At 48.6% G+C, this 20,792-nt stretch overlaps 3 protein-coding genes across 6 annotated transcripts; all 3 read left to right on the top strand.

Annotated features, from left to right (window-relative positions):
- Positions 1 to 1,166: 1,166 nt before the first annotated feature.
- LOC111066635 (D(1C) dopamine receptor) lies at positions 1,167 to 15,463 on the top strand. Of its 3 annotated transcripts, none has more exons than XM_041591638.1 (5): positions 1,167 to 1,618; positions 11,273 to 12,075; positions 12,657 to 12,868; positions 12,943 to 13,429; positions 13,509 to 15,463. In XM_041591638.1, exons 2-5 carry the CDS (start codon positions 11,604 to 11,606, stop codon positions 14,711 to 14,713), a joined length of 2,376 nt encoding a protein of 791 aa, XP_041447572.1. In that variant the 5' UTR covers positions 1,167 to 1,618; positions 11,273 to 11,603; the 3' UTR covers positions 14,714 to 15,463. The 3 variants fall into 3 exon arrangements, with proteins under 3 accessions (XP_041447572.1, XP_022211070.2, XP_041447571.1); XM_022355378.2 differs by having other exon boundaries at positions 12,943 to 13,435; XM_041591637.1 differs by lacking the exon at positions 1,167 to 1,618 and adding an exon at positions 10,100 to 10,115 and having other exon boundaries at positions 12,943 to 13,435.
- Positions 15,464 to 15,557: 94 nt separating this feature from the next.
- Positions 15,558 to 17,037, top strand: LOC111066637 (triosephosphate isomerase). Of its 2 annotated transcripts, none has more exons than XM_022355381.2 (3): positions 15,558 to 15,710; positions 15,931 to 16,500; positions 16,562 to 17,037. In XM_022355381.2, exons 1-3 carry the CDS (start codon positions 15,573 to 15,575, stop codon positions 16,766 to 16,768), a joined length of 915 nt encoding a protein of 304 aa, XP_022211073.2. In that variant the 5' UTR covers positions 15,558 to 15,572; the 3' UTR covers positions 16,769 to 17,037. The 2 variants fall into 2 exon arrangements, with proteins under 2 accessions (XP_022211073.2, XP_022211074.2); XM_022355382.2 differs by having other exon boundaries at positions 15,654 to 15,743.
- A 94-nt stretch (positions 17,038 to 17,131) lies between these two features.
- LOC111066636 lies at positions 17,132 to 20,560 on the top strand. Its single transcript, XM_022355379.2, has 3 exons — positions 17,132 to 17,919; positions 17,989 to 19,236; positions 19,291 to 20,560. Exons 1-3 carry the CDS (start codon positions 17,501 to 17,503, stop codon positions 20,375 to 20,377), a joined length of 2,754 nt encoding a protein of 917 aa, XP_022211071.2. The 5' UTR covers positions 17,132 to 17,500; the 3' UTR covers positions 20,378 to 20,560.
- Positions 20,561 to 20,792: the final 232 nt, after the last annotated feature.

The following is a 20,792-nucleotide window of genomic DNA, read 5'->3' as shown; positions in this document are numbered from 1 at the left end:
GCAATGTTGGCAGTCTCTCTCTATGGCTCAGATTAAATTTTCAAAACTCAAAACTAGTTAATTTATTGCGAGCATTGTGCCCAACTTAGTGCGGGCATGTCTATGAACATGATAAATTTCCGCCTAGAACCGAAAATAGACGTGCGAATGGCCACCCAATGGGCGGCACGTGTTGATGGTTTTAGTGATGTCAGTTGTGGCAGAGTCTAGTCGTTAAGACAGCTATATTTTACTATACGCCGCATCGACTGCAGCAAGCAAGCAGCGAAGCAATCACTGGGAGCCACTGTTTGAGGTTGTTTGCACATTTAAAGCAGCCACTATTTGCTTACCGGTAATCAAACAGTAGAGTGGAGTAGTGGTGGAGGCGGTGTCGTCGGCGGAGAGCTCTGCAGGCGAATCACGTGCGCCAAATGTCAATAAAATGATATTTCCAGTATATGAAGGCATTAATAACACACAATACGATCGCTCACAGCAGAAACAGTAGCAACAACGACTGCCAATTAATATGCGGCCAACAATTTTTTGATGAACTGCTAACTTGCCGAACCAAGCGGCGGAATGTGCTAGGGGATGGGAATGGGAGGGGGCCGCTGACAGAATGTCAGCCCATAAAGCAACAAAATCGCACAAATTGATTTCGGCCAAATGATTATTGTGGGTGCTGCCTGCCTTTGGACACATTTACGCCAACATCCGCATCGATGTTGAGTCGAGTCGCTTCCCCTTTTAACTCCTTGTTTCCAATGTCAATCAAGGTGGCGCCTCCACCCAAACCGATTCGATCCGCCTCTCAGCTCCTGTCGTCGGGTCAACCAGCTGGTCATCAATTTCAATGAGTCGATTGATTGAAAGTGCCGTCAATTCTAGCGGCTACTCGAATTCATTAAGCAGTCAAAGAACCACAGAACTGAGGCTAAATATTTATATGCTTATGTTCACGTCTCAATTATGTGTCCCTGAGGTTGAAAAAAGATTTACAACGGGCCAAAATAGAAACGGAAATCTCACCAAGAACTCTCTGAACTCACCTCACTACCGCAAAACACACCACACACCCTTACTCACCGTCCGACATGCGTGTGGTCGTGGATGTTTGGGTTCCAGAGCCTCCGCACCCGAATCCATGCGAAGCGTTCGCCCATTTTGCCGTCGAGCGTTGGCCAGCGCGGAAGAATTTCGCATTTCGCATTCGAATTTTGGATTTGGAATTTAGGTTTGGATTTGAATTTGAGCGCGAGTGCCATAAAATAATTAATAAACAAATTCAGTGCGAATATCAATGAAATGCCAAACTAAGGCACTTGGAAAAGTTTTCCATCCGAATTGTTATTGGCACCGAAGCCAACAAGTGTCAATTGAATTAGCGCCTCCGCGGACAAAAAAAAAAAGAGAGATTATCAAGGCGCAACAGGTGATTGGTGGCTGTTTGTAGCGATTGGTGGTATCTGTGTTGGTGCCTGTGAGATGAAGTCCCGATCTGTGTGCAGTCAGCCTATCGATGGGCAGTGAGAATTGAAAAACCCGAAGGGGCTCCTCCAAAGTGCCAATGAGCAAGAAGCATTTAAGTCATACCAACGGCAACAGTCAATCATCGATCCTCCCGTGATTCCAGGTAACTAGTTTGTCTCTCGCTTGTTTGGGCAAGCAATTAGCGGCGGCCTTCTTTATGGCACTCTTTATTGCCGGGCTTTTGTCTAAATAATATGAGTGTGCTCGCAGTGGAAAAGTATACAACATATGCTAGGCCCCCGAGGACCACATAAAAATCAATAAGATTCGTACTTGTTCGGACCAACCCACAGACCAAATGAGGTTTACGCTCTTCCCCGAATCGCACAAAGCAATTAACCATGAACCAATTTCCCCGGGGAGAGTGTATCCCTCACCTGTTTCTTGCACCACATTTCTGAACAAGGGCCAGATATCGCTGATGGCTAATTGATAACTGCCATATCCGGCCATCGTCCATCTATCGGTCGTCCGCATCCTCCAAGTCCCACTGGTCATGTCAGCGGACAGCCCATTAAATCATCTCGAGCCAACAAATTAGCAGAATGAGTGCATCAGTAAACAGAGTTCACCTGTTGCCGTTGCCCCATCCCATCCCAGCCCAACCCAGCCTAGTCCCAAAGACAAAGGCAATTGCAGCTCGCATTCGATGAAGACGAATCTCGTGCATCTTTTTCCCTGCCCGTGGCCCACATTATGGCAAATTTTTTGGATTTGCTCTCGAACAGAAACGAGTCGAAACGAACTGAACAGAACATCAAAAGCGCTATATCATGACAGCCAGCCAGTGGGAAGCGGTTTATCTACGACTATCTATATGTCTACATACACATCTATCTGCGACTGCGACTGCTACTACGGGTATCTAGCAGATGCACGCGGCGCTGGTAGCCGCAATTCCCATGCCAGTCGGTCCAGTGAGGAAGGAAGGGACGTATCGTGGGCCAGGCACGGGGATGGCAGGCCGCCTTCTGTTGATTGCGCCTTTGTGTATAAATTAATTAAATTAAAAGTTTCCGGTTAGGCCTCCAAATGCCAGTGCATTCGGTCGGTAAAAGACACAATGCACTTCGCGACGGGCCCGTGAATAATCAAAGACGAGCGCACCCTTTCGTTGAACTTTCACTCAGGGGACAGTATGATTCAGCACGAGTTTGGTTCTCACGTATGCTCTTCATTTACAGAGAGCGAGTGTGCAGAGAAGAAGGATTCATTAGGTTTGCACCTTCCCTCCTGGTACGCCCTAGCACTGCCAGATATAGTAATGTGTGTCTATCCATTTCAATTGCTTCTATAAATATTTCGTAAGAAACCCGCGTCAACATCATCAGTTTCGACAACAACAGCACCGACGTCACCTGCCAAAGACCGAATGGGTGGATATAGCCGCTATACTTTTGCCCAGAGCTGGCCATGTCAACACGAGTCACATCTGATTCCAATTTGATTATTCGAATTTTAACTAAGTCACGAAGCAGTAAGCAGCCTGGGATTTTAGCAAGTCCGCGGTGGCCGGGGCCCAGGCAAGCATAAATGGGCCGCGGCGCGTAATTAGCATTCAATTAGAAGATAATTGCAGCGCTAATTTCCCCCGCAAACTCCCGATTCGCAATGTCCCAAAAAGATATCTCGAATGTGTCGCAGATTTATGGAAACTCGACCACGCCCTTACGGTGTCACTACCTCGCAAAGCCCACTTCCAAAGGCCTTACCGAGTCTCCATTAACGCGACTCGTGTCCCTAAATAAGTGTGCAGTTAATGTGCAGTCGACCTTCACGCCAACTAAAGACCAATTGTCAATATTTTGACAGCACCCTCAACCTCCCGAGGTGGGGCATATTAAGAGGGGAGGTTTAAGGTGTGCGGCATGATGAATATGCTGGCGACATATTGCAAATCCCAGTGGATGAACTCGAACGACGTGCGGGCAAGAATGTGTATGGGGGGGGCCGTATGAGGCGCTGTGGGAGTGGCTCACCTAATGTTGACATCACTTGGCCATTTAATAGCACCCTTTATGGGTATTTTTACAACCTGATGATAAAGAGCGAGAAAGTGCAATAAAAGGACGTGTGCTCGAATGGAGCCCAATTCATGGCCAATTTAGCGCGGCTGTTTAGCTGCCAGTCTGGATAGGAAAATTTCATGTGGCTCTTATAGAAGAAGGGTTCCTTTAACCCGTTCCAAAAGTCATCGCCATTGTCTTCAAAGTCTACCTCAGCCACCTTCCCGCATCTACATTTGTCTCGAGTCACAGTGGCCGCCGGAAGAGCTCCTTTCTGTTCTCCTCTTTCTTCGCTCCGACCAACGCCCAACACATATTCCAATTGCATTAAATTTGCATCGGTCAGAGGAAGAGCAAGCAGCAACCAGTTAGCAACCCTCCTTTCATGTCCTTTCATTTGTCAGAGCAAATAAACTTTCATATTGCAGTTGCCATTGCAGCTTCCAGACATGGATCAGTTCCCTCAAATGATTCCACCGCATGGGGCATGGCGGCCCCCAAGGAGGGCCCGGACTGTGGAGCGGTGCTGGCATTCTGAGTGGATTACTCGAGGGCTCTTCTTCTTCATTGCACATAAGTCAGCAATCATCGTTTGGCCATACCGAATATGAGTAATTATTATATCCAATAATTTTACATAATACAAAAATAGAACAGAGCGTTGAGGCATTGTTCAGGGTCCCCTCGCTGCTTGCACGTGACAAATTCTCTGTGGGAAAGGCAGAGGCAAATCTTTGCAGCCATCAAGAGTCGCCAGTGCCCGGAACAGCAGAGAGTGGAAAGCAGGGAATGCGATGCACATTAATTGCTTCTCGTGGTCCGACACTGGGTTCGGGTTCGTATTCGGGTTCAGTCAGCTGGTCAGTTATGACATTTGTCTGCCTGAATAATTAACAAGTTGGGGAGCTTGCCCTGTATTAATTATGCTCGATTTGCTGGGAAACATTTTCACGCCTTCACAGGCAGAGATGTCATCGGCATCAGGGCAAACGCTGAGAGTGATAATTCACCCTTTTGGCACCCCAAAAATGGAATATCGTTTGTTGGTGTATGTCATTAGTCCCCCGTATTCATAGAACATCTCTCGATCCATCCCATCGGTGACTCAACACTCAACACTCAATTGAGGTACCGGATTGAAGCAGCTGAGACTCCAGGCTGTGCTCTCTCTATTCATCGATATAATAGGCAATAGATCAGCTGGGCGCCATGGCTTACCTGAGCTGGTGCACGTCGACAGTTCTGCTCCCATCCAATCCACTTTAGCGTCATGGCCCAAAAATAAGCGAATACGAATTGGATTTTAATAATTTTTATAACTGCGCATCCCAGAATGTCGATGGATTCCTGCTCACTGTTTCTACTGCCATTTTGGGTATCGTATTATAAATAGATGTTGAACAGTTCTATGGCTGAAAAAGATCGTTTAAATGCAAATCCGCCAATCATTAAAACGTTTTAAATGGCACTCGCCCAGCGAAGGGAAGGGAACGGAACAGTGGGTGGGGACTCAGCACGCTGCCTGCATTAATTTATGTGCAACTTTGTTGCGCTGCCGACCCCCGCTGGCGACAATGCGAGTCACATCCGCCGGAAATGGGAAACTTCTGTCCGCTGCGGCTAAGACCAGGAAAAACTAACTTCCAGTGCTGCCGTTGCTTCAGCCAAGCTATTAAGTTTCAACATAATGCCCCACTTGTTGGCCAACTTTTTGTTATATGTAACTGCGGCACTATCACATAAGCAAAAGGATAATGGATGGCCCCCAATGGTCACGTCCACGAGCGCTCTAATGAACATCTCCACACATCATTAGCCGACTATGGCCAGCCTATGGCTCCATCCCTGACTCAATGCTCGAGTTACAGGCAATTGACGGTGGATAGAGAAACTGAGGGTCAGCTTTTGGGCATCGTAATTAAATTTAACTGCCAGCAACGATGGCAACCGCTTCTAAGTGCTGAAACTTCAGCTAACTTTGCAGAGACCTTTCCAGTCAACCAACAAGTGGATGAAGGAGCGAAGTTTAAGCCTAGTTCAAAGAGAAGATCCTCCTAGAGCTGACCTTTGCTAGGCTAATGCGCCATAAACAGCCAAGTAAAAACCTTCGTCACACTAGCTCGCCCAGGCATGCCTCGTTCCCTCCCTCCTACTTCTACTTACGACATTCCTCTGCTGAGCTGACAGGACATGAGCTCCCCAGTCGCACAGACACATGTATTGGACTCCTCGAAGCTGATGCGCAAATATAGTGTGGGGAGGATCTGAAGGGAAATGGACAACAGGCAGGGGCCAGGAGCAGCAAGGCGGCAACTGTAACGAGCTGCGTGTCATTGCGCCAAAATCAACAGAAATGCAAACGATGTGTGCTGTCCTCTGTCGACGGAGACGTGGATGGGAGTGCTTCTCACATACCAGGTGGAGGGGGAGGGGATGAGTGTTGACAATGAAATGCCAATCTGCCAAACTGCCACACCATTGGACACATGGAGAGTGGCTGGATGAGACTGTTGTAGAACAAGCAAATTTTAATAGAATCTTTATAGGATCGAAAAATATTTGCCCTCTATCTCTTCTAAGCCATTTTTGGTCTCCTTTCTGTTTCAACCCCTTTAAAGCAGCGTAAAACTCTGGGAGATGCTTATGCAAAGCCATGAATTCCGCGCCTGCCATTTGTCCTTGGCAGCGGACGTCTTAAGCCGCTTTAAAACTTTGGCCGCTAGCCTGGGAAGAGTCTGATGGATTTGGCCTCTGACTCTTTCTGACTCTTCATGCGTAAGCCGAATTCAATCACAGGACCTCTTAATGTGACAGCAAAAAAAAACAAGAATCAGCATCAAGGGTCAGGGAACAGGGGACAGGGGGTCGGAACGGCTGGCTCCTTTATGGTTTCTACTGAATAGAGAATTAAATTAAGAAGGCAGCTGGCACGGAACAGGCGCTGCATCTGGGGAATTGGAGCATCTAGGGAGGGAATCCTGAAATATTGCGCATACACACCCCTGTACGGTCAGCAGCAAGAGATGAAAGCAATAATGCCGTGTATTGTCTAATTGGCTTTATTGGTCTCTCTGTCTTCCAGCTTGAGTGATTTGATTGTCCCCGCTCGCTGCTCAACAACCCTCCCGATAGTGAATTGGGTCCCACATATGGATGTGAATCAATTGGGAGACAGCGTGGAACCCGAAAGAGCATTGCTGGCAGCGTTCTGTGCGTACAGCAAAAGCAGGCCCGAAGATAACAAACTCATAACATTTAATTACGTACAATTTACTCATATGTTTACACCACTGGCCGGCCGAAATAGTAGAGAAAAGATAGCAAAAAGGCTGATCTCGTAGTTGACAGGACAAACGGTGAGAAGGAAAAGGGAATAGGCACACTCTATCACTATCGCTATCACCAGCACTGTGACTGTTACTGTCACCCCGTCACCCTGTCCCTGGGCAATGCGGTAGCCACCGGACTTTACTCGTGTCTCTGCCATATAACTCTAAGGCCGATTGCTGACTGCCGATTGCCGAATTGAGAGTCATCCTTCCTATGCATTGTACATTGTATTGCTAGTGAGGTGGTATTGAGGTATTATTCACCGGGACTTTTGCTGGTCGCGTTTATCTACTGGTGGAAGGGCCAGAGGCAGACCCTCGCTTGACTTATCTATCAACATGCCAGCGCGTTGACATGGGAAGCTCGTCACATGTGCCCCGGAGACTATAGGGAGCTGACTCCGGGACAGGAAGTGTATTCCTGCCAAGGGGGCTCCGTGCACCCTGCAGGACTGCGATAGCGCGAATATCCATTTCCCCTAACCAGTTGCAGGCCCTCGCACGTGACGGCAACATGCAACGCAAACGCAACTGGCACTTGCAGACCTGAATTGGGGCTGTAATGCGTCGGAATCTGGATCAGATATTATCAATGCCGATTTGGAGATAAGCCCTCTGTGACGCTATTTTGATTACTACCCCACCCAATATCTGACCAGAACCAGACAGAAAGTTGAAATTGGAAATCTCAAGCCAAGCTGGCCGAGCAAGATCAATACAATAGCAAAAGCCATGTTGCTGGCAACATCAATATGTTGCCAAAGTCCTAGCAGCATGTTGCTGGCAGCATCAATATGTTGCCAAAGTAATTCTGTAATTAATTTGCCAGTTCACCAAAGCTGGAAAAATTGGCGCATCAATGGCCTCAGTTCTCAGAAAGAGGGTGGATGCGCTCTGGGTGGTGTTCCGCTGCAGTTCTCTTTTAGATTTAATTGAACGCGTGAAGAGACGACGATGACCAAGCACAAGAAACGAACGCAGCGAAGACAAATGGTCCAAAGGAAAATAGAAAACAAACTTATAGCGCGCTCGCCTGTGACGCATAAGAAGATACATTTAAATCCGAAATTTGTAGGGACCAGCTGCAGCAGCAGAGGAAAAACGTGCTTACTGCAACTCCTATCAGCCACTCAACTTTGTTGTGGGCCAGTGGCAGGGGTCATGTATGGAGGTTTGGCAGGGCTCTTGGTCTTTCGCTTGTTATCACAGCCGTCATTTTTCAGCGCCCTCTCCATTCTAGATAATGTCGTGCAGTAGAAAAGCGTTTTATCTGCTGACAAACCACGCGGGTATAGGGAGAGACCACGGCTTGGGAGTGTCGATGCAACGAGCTGGAAACACTTTTCGGGTCCTCTCCTGCAGCAAGGCCAATAATGTGGCCAATTCGATGGCGACATGCTAATAAACATAATGGCAACTGATTTTGACAGTGTGTGCACTTTCGGCTAAAAAATTGGAGGGGAGGATTAGGCACAGCGAGGCCTTCGAAATCGAGGCTCCCCCTCCAACCCTGTAATACACCTATCAAATGCGAAAATGTAAACAGTTGCAGGAGGACCTAGGTGTGGGACGTATTAGTACCGGCTCAAAGGGATCATGTTGCTTTGAACGGGAGCACTACGTCTTCCCGGCCGCTGAAATCCAATGTTGTTTCCGCTTACCAGTCACGTACGCCCCCTAACAACGAATTCCATAATCCATAACGAATTCCATAACCCATCGCCGTGGCAGCGATTCAAATTATGCCCATGTCAAAGCTCCGGTTTGTGATTCTACTCGTCATTTGCAGCGTCTCATAAGGCACACCTTACGAATTGAAACAAATCGTAGCTTGGAGGTGTCAGGTGCAGTGAACTGGAACCGCTCTTAGGTGGCCCAACATTGAGCGCTCCCTCGCACAGCACAGCCAGGGCCACGGCGATCGCTAATTGTGCTTGCAAAATTAATTAAATCAATACCCAGTCGCCATTGCTGTGCCATTTGTTGATTGAGTTTTTAGCTGAAATGGAAATAGAAATGGAAATGCAAATGCCGCCTGTTGCCTGTTGCTGGCTAGCTCCTGGTGCTCCTGAGTCCTTCTGTCCTCCTGCTCGATTGAATTAATTAGGCAAAAGGCAATTAAGCGAATCGACTTGCTCCAAATGTCGCCCCAGCTTAACACGCAAGCGAGGTCGGCCCACAGGGAGTTTCGTTGAAACAGCTAGGGAGGATAACAGCTAGGGGGGAGAGCAACATAAATTCCATTGCCAATAAGTTGGGCAATAAGTGAGTGTCTCCCATAAGGGCTGTCTGAAGAACGGCGTTAATTTGACAAGCCCTGAGCAGACCCTTAGGTCAGAGCGGGTTATTGTCTGGCCCTAAGTGCTCTGGCTTGATGAAGTACCTCCCCCACACTCTTTGCCCTTCATTTTCTATTTTCCACTTGCCGCTTTTCACTTAGTGGCAACTGCCAAGAGAAAGTTGATGAATCGCAAGCCGAGCAGGTCAAAGGTGGGCCAATTAAATGGAAAACGGTTCCATGTACCGCAAATTGTTGTCATAGCTTGATGGATGCACTTTCACAGCCAAAGCCCTCACAGCCAAAACCCTCGACCGAATGATTGAGCAGTCAGGTCTTTAAGACCCCACTGCTCTTCCGCCATCGTAACTTTCTATGACTTTTGTTTCTGACAACTACATATAAAGAAAGACCCATTCGAACGCTTTTTGATAGGTTTCCATGACTTCCGGCTGCAGGACAAATCCCAGTCCATCCTATTGTGACCCCGTGCTGCTCTTTACCGCCTCCCCCTCCTGCTCAAGCTGCGGTTAAATGGCGAGATATCCTCGCCGGAGATACACGCTTGAATGCTCGGTTATTTATGGGGTGACAATGACTGTGTGTGCCTTCTGGCCCAAGTTGTGTCCTCTCCGCTGCGAATATCCCAACATATCCCAGTTCGATTGTCTGGCAATTGATTTTGTTGCTCTCCGGGACTGGGGCTTTTACGGCTTTGTATTTGCTGCTCAGGCTCTGCTATGAAGTTGAGTACATATGTACATGTGTACATACCAAAGACAATACATATAATAATAACATGCGTAACGCTCATACATTTCAATTGCCATATGCAAGAGCTAGAGCTATGCAAAAGATTTTTTGAAACTTCTTCTTGGCGCGCGAGGCTATTTCGTCAATTCTCTTTTAGGCTCTGAAATGCTACTGGCTTCGTCAATACACTGTGGCGCGGCACAGTGGGGAATCAGCCGAAAAGGGGTTGCACAGGTAAAAAAATATTATGAGCGCTTTGATTAAAATGAATGAAAAAGAGAATTTTCCAGAGAATATGAGATATAAGCATTTAAAGTTGAAAATTGTTTCAGTGTGAAACAATGTATTGAGCTCTCACTCGCTTATTAATTTAGCCCGCTGATCTAGGCAAAGACCCCACTGTGCGAAATGCATGCATATGCATGCGCAGACGAAGCCGTTCGGTAGCGGGTTTGCGGTCAAAAAAGGGGCATAGCCGAAAATAGAATTGAAACCCCGCGCGCTCCCTCTGTCTATTAGGCGCAGCGATAAGCCCCGCCATAGAACAGCTTTTTCGTCGCTCAAGCAGCATCTTGGTATTGTATAGTCTTTGATACAAGAGAGCGGCTGGCTCTATAGCGCTCTCTTCTCTCTCTGGTTTTTGAACAAAATTTCCAGAGAGCCTGGAGTCAGCTCTAGAGCCAGCCTGACAAATATGAGTGTAAGTAAGTTTTCGAATGTAAGCCTTGAGTGTGGTCGACATAATCCTGATAATTGATTGCCTTGAAATTCACTAGAGACATGAATCAGTTATGTTGCCAGAGTATTTCACAGTCGGTGCATGGTAGTTAGCTTTCTGGCATTTTTTTCCACTCATTCGGCGCCCGACGTTATCGATATCGAATTTCGTATTTTTGGCAAATATTTATCAATTTATTACCCTAAAAAATAGCCACAATTAACTCTTCCGCTTCATGAGTGTGTTCGTTTTATTCAGTTTTCCCTTTTTTTGAACACAGCACACCCTAGAGTAAACGCTACGAGTCAAACAAGGGTTTCTGTATGATGACCATTTTGCCCATGTCGATTGAAAAATTGTTAAAATCGCATTAAATAGTCATAGGAACATCTTTAAAATAGTATTTTCAAAATACTACTACAGTTTTCGAGAATCGAACGCAAGGGGCTTACCCAAGAAGCTTCCAGTTTAAAATCCAAAAAAGTCCGAATAGATACCCCATTTATTATGCTGAGACCAGCTAAAGGATGCGTACATTTTAAATTAAATCTCTGATTTTATAATTTAGTTCCTGAGAGCATTCTTCATAGTTCTGAATGAGAAAATTCTGTGATTAGATAATTATTTATTGGATGGGTTTATAATGATGCGTTTCATTTTTATATATTTTCAGCCAAATAAAATTTCATCCTCTCATGTGACAACTAAAACAAGCCATAAAGCTAATACCGAAAAGGAAATAAAAGCAATAGAAAGTATAAAGTGGCGGAGGGCGGAGCAGCCGCAAAAGGGTCACCGCAGCGGAGTAGGAGCAGAAGGAAATGGCGGATACGCAATGCGCAACATGTGTTATTGCTCTCGCTGCTCCAGCCACGACTACCTCGAGTCAATTACGAAATTTACAATTTAATTGAAGCTCACACTGTCCGTTGCCTTCCACACAGTCAATTAGCCAACACTCCCCCCATATCGGCGTCCAACACTCGGACACAGAGCTTGAGAAAATGTCGGAGTTCCGATACCTATCGATCACGGATCTATCCTTTAATCTGCCAATAGCACCGCTTCATGCCGCCGCCAAGACAGAGGAGCCGGGCTTATCGGACAACCCCACCACCGAGCTAAATATTCCCTACACCGTTTTCGAGATCCTTGTGGCCATCGTCAGCATCATCGGCAATGTGCTGGTCATCATTGTGTTTCGCCGTGAACGGAAGCTGCGCCGCAGGACCAACTACTACATTGTCTCCCTGGCCATGGCCGACTTCCTAGTGGGCAGTCTGGGGGTACCGTTTGCCATCCTAGCCTCCATCGGACTACCACACAACCTGCACGCCTGCCTCTTCACCGTATCGCTGCTCGTGGTGCTCTGCACCATCTCTATCTTCTGCCTGGTGGCCGTCTCCGTGGATCGCTACTGGGCCATCCTTTATCCGATGGCATACTCGCGCAACGTGCGCACTCGGACGGCGATTTGTAAGTTGGGGGAAGAGGAGGATATTTTATATTTTTGTTTTTTCTGTTCTTCTATATCCTTGTTGGGCCTTTGTCGCCTCACTACTAATGACTTTGTCTGGCTAATATATTCCTCTCACATTGTTCTGCCTGGCTGCTGTCCATGTTTGAGTTGCTGCTTGGCTAAGCTACGACAAAGGCATACTCAGCTGGCCAACACAGAGAGCAGAAATAGTACAAAACTCTTTAACTGGTATTTCAGAGCCACCAAAGTCCATGTTGTGCTCCCCAGATATAGATATCGATGCCGTTGCAATTTCCCAATGGTAGATGACCTCACTCCGCCTGATGATGTTGTGTACTGACTTGTCCGCAGCTCAGTCTTCCAAGTTTTTCCAGGAGCAGCAGCATGTGCGTCATTTTCCCAGTTCAGACGAGTTCAGTCTCATGCCAATATATTGGCTAAGGGGGACTTCTGCACTTTGCCAATTCCCTTTTGCCACAATCCCGCGGCCACTGTGACGTCGGAGGAGCTCCCTTGGCGGGCTTCGGTCTTCGGTTGTAACCCTGTGCTCATTATTCCCCTCTGCTGTCTGTTTCAGTCATCATCTCTATGTGCTGGGTGGCTGGAACGATTGTGGGGTTCCTGCCGCTCTTCGGCTGGCATGCGGATGTGGCTCACAATCAGGAGTGCCTATTTGTGGAGGTGATGGACTATGACTACCTGGTCTTTCTGTACTTTGCCACGATCATCACACCGGCGCTGCTCATGCTGGCCTTCTACACGCACATCTATCGCGTCATCATCAAGCAGGTGCGTCTGATAACTACCCACTCTGGTTGCCTGGATCTGAATTGTCATGCTATAACATGCTGCTCTACCCGTAGGTGCGCCAGATCGTCACCATGAATCCTGCCTCGGACCTAAGCCGGCGCTCCTCCACAGCTCCCATGCAGGTGATGCCAGGAAGGGGTGGTCATGCGGGCACAATGCTTAGGGTGCTGGGAGCAGCCCGCAAGCGGGACGTGAAAGCCACGCAAAATCTTTCCATTATTGTGCTGTTCTTTATGATCTGCTGGATACCTCTATACACGATCAACTGCATAAAGGCCTTCTGCCCCGACTGCTATGTCCATCCCAAGCTGACGCTCTTTTGCATCATCCTATCACACTTGAATTCGGCCGTAAACCCCGTTCTCTACGCCTACCACCTCAAAGACTTCCGGGCCGCACTCAAGAACCTGCTGCTCAAGATGATGGGCGTGGATATCGATCAGCAGGCGGAGGCTACCCACCGTTTTTCTCTGGCCAGCCAGCACCGCCTTCAGTCGATGGACTCAAACATGCGCTCCACGCAGCCGCGCCTCTATGTGGGTGAGTGTGAGTGCGCGTCGTCTACCGGCCAAAAAGGCCACATCCCAAAGATACAGCTAATGACTCCTTTCCCCTGCAGACTCACCGATCTGGCTGCGGCAGCAGCAGGAGGCGCTCAAGAACTCCCAGCTGCTGACCAAGTGCGGCGTGGTCTCGCCATGCTTCAACAACATCAACCAGACGGTGGCCGCCGTCGCCTCCGTTACTACTGAGATGGAGCGCGAGATGTGGAACATCATGGAGGCCTCCAGCGGTGCAGAGCTGGGCGAGATAAGCTACGAGTTCCCGATCCCCGCGGGACTGAGTCCCAAGCGAGAGAGCGATCACGATAGCAATATCTCTATCCCACCTCGCACCTTACCTGATAAGCCAGCGCCTCTTCAGCCCGCTACCTATGGGATGCATCCGCGCTGTGACAGCGTCTACTCATACGACAACCAAAACTACTCCTCCAGTCAGGATGAAGATGATGAAGGCCTGGGCGATGGGGACGGCGACGACTTGGATTTCGAGGATGTCTTTGATCCAGGCACTGTCACCCAGATTGGCGTGGATCCCACTGAGCTCCGTCGATCATTGGCCCTTGCTATGCGCGAGAAACTCCGATCAGACGATACGGACTACCAGAATCAGCCAAGCAATATCCACGAGCTGCCCTATGACCTTGACCTAGGACTGCAGCAGGAGCGGGCCAAGGCCAGGCCTTGTTCCACCCGGACCTCGCCCACCAATGGTCCGCTTCCAGCGCTGCTGCGGGAAAAACTTTTTGCCGGCAACGCAAACAGCGCCCACTGCCTCCCCGGGACGTCGCAAAAAGAAGGGACCACCTCCACCCCAGGCGTCTACGTCATAGATAGCGAGGCGAGTCCACTGTCAACAGGCCACAAGCCAAAGTACCGTAAGGGAACCGCCCTAACCAGGAACTCGCTAAAGAAGAGCCGCTCCTGCACTTGCAGCATTAACGCCAAGGGGCGTGCACAGGGCGATGGCCATGAAGATGTAGTCCCTTCGCACAACAACAACAATAATCTCAGCGATCCGCAAGAGTCGCCTTCAAACCAACACCAGGAGAGCTTCTTCAGCCCTCTGAGATCGGTGGGCAGCTTTATGCAGCATTCCAACCTGTTTCACTTCCTCCAACCGCATGCCCCAAGGCACCCCTCAGTTTCGACGAATTCACCAGGATCGTCCACACCCACACCCACGCCTGCACCCCTCCTGGCTATAGAAGGGGCAGCCTCCGCCTCCACACCGTCCCTAGCCACTGCTAGTGCGGAGAGCTGACCAGTGGACGAGAGCAATCGCTCCACCCGCAGTAGTCCCTAGGCAAATACTCGCAAGTCAAAGCTTATATTTTAAGTACATGATGGCTCTCATTAGTTTCCTTCCGCGTTAGGAAGACCTTAGCGGCTTTGGGCTTTCGAGATCAATCGGATCCATCGATAGCGGTAGTTGAATTCTTAGGAAGTTACGTTTATGCATTTATTTTGAGTATGAATTAATGTACGGACTAGCTAATTTTGTAAATAACGTTAAATATTGTTGGAGTATTTATCTGTGTAATCGATGATATAAATTTGTGCAATTTAACTGTTTGCCCCTATTTGTAAATGTGTATAGTATATGATGTATATGTTGTATAAACATATGTATGTTTGTGTATAACTGAACGTCTGTGAAAACGAAAGCTATTCGAAATGAATTTCAAAGTTAAAGTTAAATAAATCATAAATTGTAAACTAAATGGAAGCTCAAAGCTGAATTTCAATGGGTTGTGTTATTCGCGTAAGAATTGACCTTTGGTTTGAACAATATCAATCGCTTCTGGTGAGATATGAATATGAATGTGCCTCTTAGAAAGGGTATATATCAATCATGTCTAAAAGCTGAAGCAACATCTGTTCTGATATTTCGAAAGCTTCGGACTAGGGTTGTGACTTGGCTGAAATGTAAGTCTATCGATACCTCCAGTTTTCATGCTTTTCAAGCATGCTGTTCTCAAGTGCGCATTTATCCAACTAATCAACTGCGTCTACGTCAAATTTATTTTCTATACAAAATGATTCAAATTTTACGCGCGACCCGTGGAAGAGCGAAAAGCGTTTGGCACACTTATCAGTGTGGCGCGCTGTTTCGCGCAATCATGGACAACAACCCAAGCAGCACCAGTGACACCATGCTGGACGGGCCCAAAAGCGTCGCACCGAAAGCTCCCAAGTTCACAGCTGTTTTCACAAAGCTTTCAGAGCACCAGTGGAAGACGTATGAAGGTCAGAAGAAGGTTAGCACATCACATCAGTAGATTGTGTCCGAGGTGGGTGCGTCGAAATTCGCTAAGCAAAAACGAAGCTATAAGTAAAAGATAAAGTTGGCAGCGAAATTCTAATCATTTCATTCTTTTAACACTGCCCGTACCGAAATTACCTTTTTCAATATCTAACTAACTTAACTCTTTCATTTTCCGCGGACTCTTGCTACTTTGACACTTTCCCGGCGCGCAGTTCTACGCAAATTTCAGTACACACAGCAAAATGAGCGCCCGAAAATTCTGCGTGGGAGGCAACTGGAAGTTGAACGGCGACCAGAAGTCCATCGCCGAGATATGCAAGACTCTGAGCGGTGCCGCTCTGGACCCCAACACTGAGGTGGTCATAGGCTGCCCGGCCATCTACCTGATGTACGCCCGCAACCTGCTGCCCTGCACCGTGGGCGTGGCCGGCCAGAACGCCTACAAGGTGGCCAAAGGCGCCTTCACGGGCGAAATCTCACCCGCCATGCTCAAGGACATCGGGGCCGACTGGGTCATTCTGGGTCACTCTGAGCGGCGCGCCATCTTCAACGAGTCCGACGAGCTCATCGCCGAGAAGGCTGAGCACGCTCTGGCCGAGGGCCTCAAGGTCATCGCCTGCATCGGTGAGACTCTGGAAGAGCGCGAGGCAGGCAAGACAAACGAAGTTGTCGCCCGCCAGATGTGCGCCTATGCCAAGAAGGTGCGCGACTGGACAAACGTGGTTGTCGCCTACGAGCCCGTGTGGGCCATCGGAACCGGCAAGACAGCCACCCCCGAGCAGGTGAGTTTTAGCGCAATATGTGCATCCATTCTGCATTCTCAACCACCACATTTCGTTTCAGGCCCAAGAGGTGCACGCCTTCCTGCGGCAGTGGCTGACCGACAACATATCCAAGGAGGTTTCCGCCGCCCTGCGTATTCAGTACGGTGGCTCTGTGACCGCCGCCAACGCCAAGGAGCTTGCGAAGAAGCCCGACATCGACGGATTCCTAGTGGGCGGTGCCTCCCTGAAGCCCGAATTTGTCGAAATCATCAACGCCAGACAGTAAGACGCATCCCACCGATCAATTGCAGCAAAGAAACTGCACAAATGGAAGTGGAGCGGGAGAAACACACCCTCCCACCCTATGCATTACGCACACCTTGTTGTTGTCATTACCTGAATTCCGGCAGATAGCGTTGGAAAGTAGACATGGAATGTAGTAAAAAATTCTCAGTTCCCTTGCGAGTAAAAAGTTATATACTGCTGTTAATCGTATATCCAATGTATACGTCTTAAATTATTCTGGCTATAATTATAATTACGCTACAACCACACTTATTCACCAAATGGCTATGAACTATGCAAGATATTTATGGAACAGCTGGGATGGTGGTCAAATGAAAGGTGAACCCTGAACGCGACGACCTTGGCTACACAAAATCGAATGCGCATAGGTACATTAAGAGAACTTGAAAAAGAAAATAATACAGTGAGCATGTTACAGACCCCAACAAAGAGAAACCCAATCTTTGCTGTGAAAGTTCAGTTTTAGCATGTATGTATATGTGGTCCCTATTTAGGATACATTTACGAAATTACCTAGGCTTAGAAAGACCTTGAAACGCAGTGACCTGTGACGTGTGTCATATGTCATATCCTCCTATGTTCGGGCACACACGTTTTTTTATGTACTGACCGTGGAGTTTTGTAGTTTTAAATTTTAGCAGTCTTACCAAATCTGCAGACAGTGAAGAAAATTCCAAACCCAATTTTTACCTAAGTTTTACGCCAGTTCACCATGGAGCCCACACAGCAAACGTATAACTTCGACGCCATACTGGTTAAGTCCAAAGTGTGCGAACCCGATACGATTAACGACTACACCTACTCCATCCGGCTGTTCAAGAACTTTGAGGAGCTTCCCGAGGACCGCATGCTCGTGGAGGATTTCTCTATGGATCCTCTAGGTCAGTTCGTGGCCAGTCCATGCGAGCTCATCGGCATTTTGACGTCCAAGGGTGTTTGCGTGACGGTTAGCAAGAGCGGGGATCTTCTCGGGGCCGGTAGTGCCCTGCTGACACCGCTCTTGCTCCGCCAGCTTACCGATCCCACATTTCTGGTCACCGAAACCATCAAGCTGGATCTGGCAAAGGGTGGGAGGGTCGTTGAATCAGTCGAGATCATCATCAAGTTTAGCTCGCTTCACCCAGAGCTTGAGTGAGTAATAACCGTTGCAGTCTCATCCGTGCATCCTATCATGAATACTAAGTATATTACCCCTCTCAGCCCTGGTCTTGTGCCCCTCGGTTGCTACGATATTTGTCGGCCCGTGGACAAGTCCATCAACTATCGGGACGTGATCTTCACCCTGGGTCGCTCTAATAAGTGTCCGGGAACATCGTGCATAACGGACCAACGGCTTATGTCACATACCGGTGCCCCATTCCAGTGTGTCCACAACGACAAATCGCGCGACGCCGGAGAGTGTGGTTGCTCAGTGGCCGGTGGGGAAATTCAACCGGACCCAGAAGTGCACAGGGAACAGGAACGAGGAATGCTGAAGAAGCTTTTTAAGGAGCTAGGCCTCGACAAGATTCGGATTCCCGCTCCGCCTGACAATTACGAGGAGTCCAGGCGTTGGCACTGCCGCTTACAACCAGAGAGTACGGACACTAACTCAAGTGACTGTCTTTACGACACTTGGTTGGAGGAAAAGAAGCAAAACTCGGACAGTGGACGGCTCTGCCTCTCCTCATCCCAGCAGGAACAGATCCGCAGGAAGGTGCTGGGTTCCTGTCGGACGAATGAGCCAGAATTAAAGCAGGAGACGTACAAGCGCCCGAATCTCTGCGCCCTCTGCCAGTCGGACATCAGCTGGCTCCCAAAAATCGCCGGCTGTCCCTACTGTGGCTACAGAAATATCGAAACCATGGAATCCTGCGAGCAGCCCTACGACTTCTCGGCCACTGCCCAGCAGCTGATCCGCGACTGCCTCCGCAAAGAAGCCTGCATAGTTTCCTCCTCCGAAGAAGATAGAAAGGCTGGAGCACACTTACCCGATCCTGATCCCAACATCCCCGACGCCTGCGGATGCATGTCAGGACGGGTCTGCACCCGCTGCCGCATTCGCAAATTGTGCGAACAGTTCTTCACAGAGCAGGAAAATAAGTCCCAGAATGCTGGCGGACTACGAGACGAAGGTGGGCATCAAAAGAAGGGGCAGTCACCGAAAAAGATACCTTCGAGCACGTCGCATCACCGCTCCAAGCTGATAACGATTTTCAGTGAAATACGCAACATTTACGATAAAAAGAAGGGTGAAAAGGATCGCCAGAAGAATGCACAGGATGACCCCAAAACAGCGGCACTCCGCGATGAGTGTGAAGCGGCATGCAATAGCTCCAAGTCAGCCCGGGATCGACTCCGAGCTCGACGTTCGATGGGAAAACCACTTAAAGGGATCGACAAGGACTCGAAAAGGAAGAGCAAGAGAAAGCGTTGCCAGGCCCGACTCCACCGTTCGAAATCTAAGCGGTGAGTTATGTTAGCAGCAGATATTCCCAGATAATAGGTATGCCTGATCCCTAGATACTCGTACCTGGATATTCCGAAGAAGAAGGTGTGCCTTCGCATTGGACACAAGAGATGCATCAGCGACAGCAAATACACCGGATACTGCAAGGTTCCCTGCCACATGGGCTGGATGTGGACAAAGAGCGATATGGCGCGCTTTAAGGCCTGGCGGCCGGGCGCCATTTCCAGGCCAATCCGCCAACTGATGGCTTACTTTCTCAAAGACTTCCCCGCGGACACCATTTGCCTCTCGCGCTACCACTATCGAAACAGAGGACCCGATCCAGAGGACGCATTGCAGGAGACACTGGTGCAACATCCTACGCTGCACATTCTCAAGAAGCGGGACGAATATATCATCACGCTGCGGCCCCTAAAGGATCCACAATCGCTAGCGCTGTGCGCGAATCCCTATGCCGACATGAAGCCAGTGGTCTTTCGCATCACCAAGGATCCCATAGCGGCTGATCTGCGTGAGATGAAAATGTCCCTGAAAAGGAAGGGATTCCCACCATGCCAGTGCGATATGCCAGTAGCCAGCTGCTATTGTCGCAGTCACATTGACAAGAAGCGCCTCGAGTACGAGGTGGAAAGCATGCTAAGGCAGAGAGGATGCGAGGATGGGGTAGAAACATTCTTCTACTCCCCAATCACAGATGATGAGGTCGACAGCGAGGAAGAGTACGAGTTCGGAGTCACTCCGCCTGCTGGTGTCATCAAGCCGGAGCGAATGAAGAAGTCGCACGTGAAGCATTGCGAAACGCAGTACAACGAGAACGACTGGGCCATGCCCAGTATGTTCCCCCATCCTCCAAATCCCTTCGTACAATACGGCGCCTGCGTGCTCGGTGAGCGAAAGAAACCCTTTGACTGGATATACGGCAAGGGCAATGTACACGAGGAGCCCAAGCCGCCGCTGAAGCGCAACAAGCCGAAGATGAAGAAGAAGAAGAAGGAACTGCCGGGACGTCAGGCAGGGGGATTTGATAACCCTAATATATTTCAAGCCCCATCCCTTACATCAAAAAAAAACTGGCACAAGTCCAACTCTTCCGAGATGTCTTCTTTTACAGATGTACCCATACAAATGAATTGGCATTGACCCGACCCTGTAATAGTCCCACGACACTCTGGATACTCGAAGGAGAATCTGAACAATGAAGCTCGGGAAAGTAGTTTTACTCATTCAACTTAGACTTTTATTTGGTTATGGCATGGCAGACTAGCCATGAATTAACTGGAAGGTTGCTAAGTTAAGATATTCAAACAACATGGGAAAAGCAGGCAGTGAGGGCGAAAAATATATATACTCTCGCTTGGCATTCTAGTCTAGCAGGTAGTAGGAAGTCAGTCTAAGTTTCGATTGGTTAAGTGCCATCTTTAAGTAATACGAAACAAATCAGTACCATGACAGCTTCGGCACGAAGCTACTGCCTGCATGAATCGGAAAGTTCCAAGTAAACAAATTCTGTGCAATAAGGGTGCCTTGAGTTTTGATTTGGGCAGAGGCAATTTTT

This window comes from Drosophila obscura, unplaced genomic scaffold (assembly GCF_018151105.1).
Source record: "Drosophila obscura isolate BZ-5 IFL unplaced genomic scaffold, ASM1815110v1 contig_150, whole genome shotgun sequence".
NCBI lineage: Eukaryota > Metazoa > Arthropoda > Insecta > Diptera > Drosophilidae > Drosophila > Drosophila obscura.
The sequence above is the reverse complement of the archived record's forward strand: the minus strand, read 5'-3'. Positions and strand labels throughout refer to the sequence as shown.

Excerpts from the sequence above, each read along its gene's own strand:
- LOC111066635 (XM_022355378.2), top strand. The coding sequence starts at position 11,604 with ATGTCGGAGTTCCGATACCTATCGATCACGGATCTATCCTTTAATCTG. Across the intron at positions 12,076-12,656 it reads GCGCACTCGGACGGCGATTT|TCATCATCTCTATGTGCTGG; the intron begins GTAAGTTGGGGG and ends TGTCTGTTTCAG. Across the intron at positions 13,436-13,508 it reads GCGCCTCTATGTGGGTGAGT|ACTCACCGATCTGGCTGCGG; the intron begins GTGAGTGCGCGT and ends TTTCCCCTGCAG.
- LOC111066636 (XM_022355379.2), top strand. The coding sequence starts at position 17,501 with ATGGAGCCCACACAGCAAACGTATAACTTCGACGCCATACTGGTTAAG. Across the intron at positions 17,920-17,988 it reads TCGCTTCACCCAGAGCTTGA|CCCTGGTCTTGTGCCCCTCG; the intron begins GTGAGTAATAAC and ends TACCCCTCTCAG. Across the intron at positions 19,237-19,290 it reads CACCGTTCGAAATCTAAGCG|ATACTCGTACCTGGATATTC; the intron begins GTGAGTTATGTT and ends CCTGATCCCTAG.
- LOC111066637 (XM_022355381.2), top strand. The coding sequence starts at position 15,573 with ATGGACAACAACCCAAGCAGCACCAGTGACACCATGCTGGACGGGCCC. Across the intron at positions 15,711-15,930 it reads CGTATGAAGGTCAGAAGAAG|TTCTACGCAAATTTCAGTAC; the intron begins GTTAGCACATCA and ends CCCGGCGCGCAG. Across the intron at positions 16,501-16,561 it reads AGACAGCCACCCCCGAGCAG|GCCCAAGAGGTGCACGCCTT; the intron begins GTGAGTTTTAGC and ends ATTTCGTTTCAG.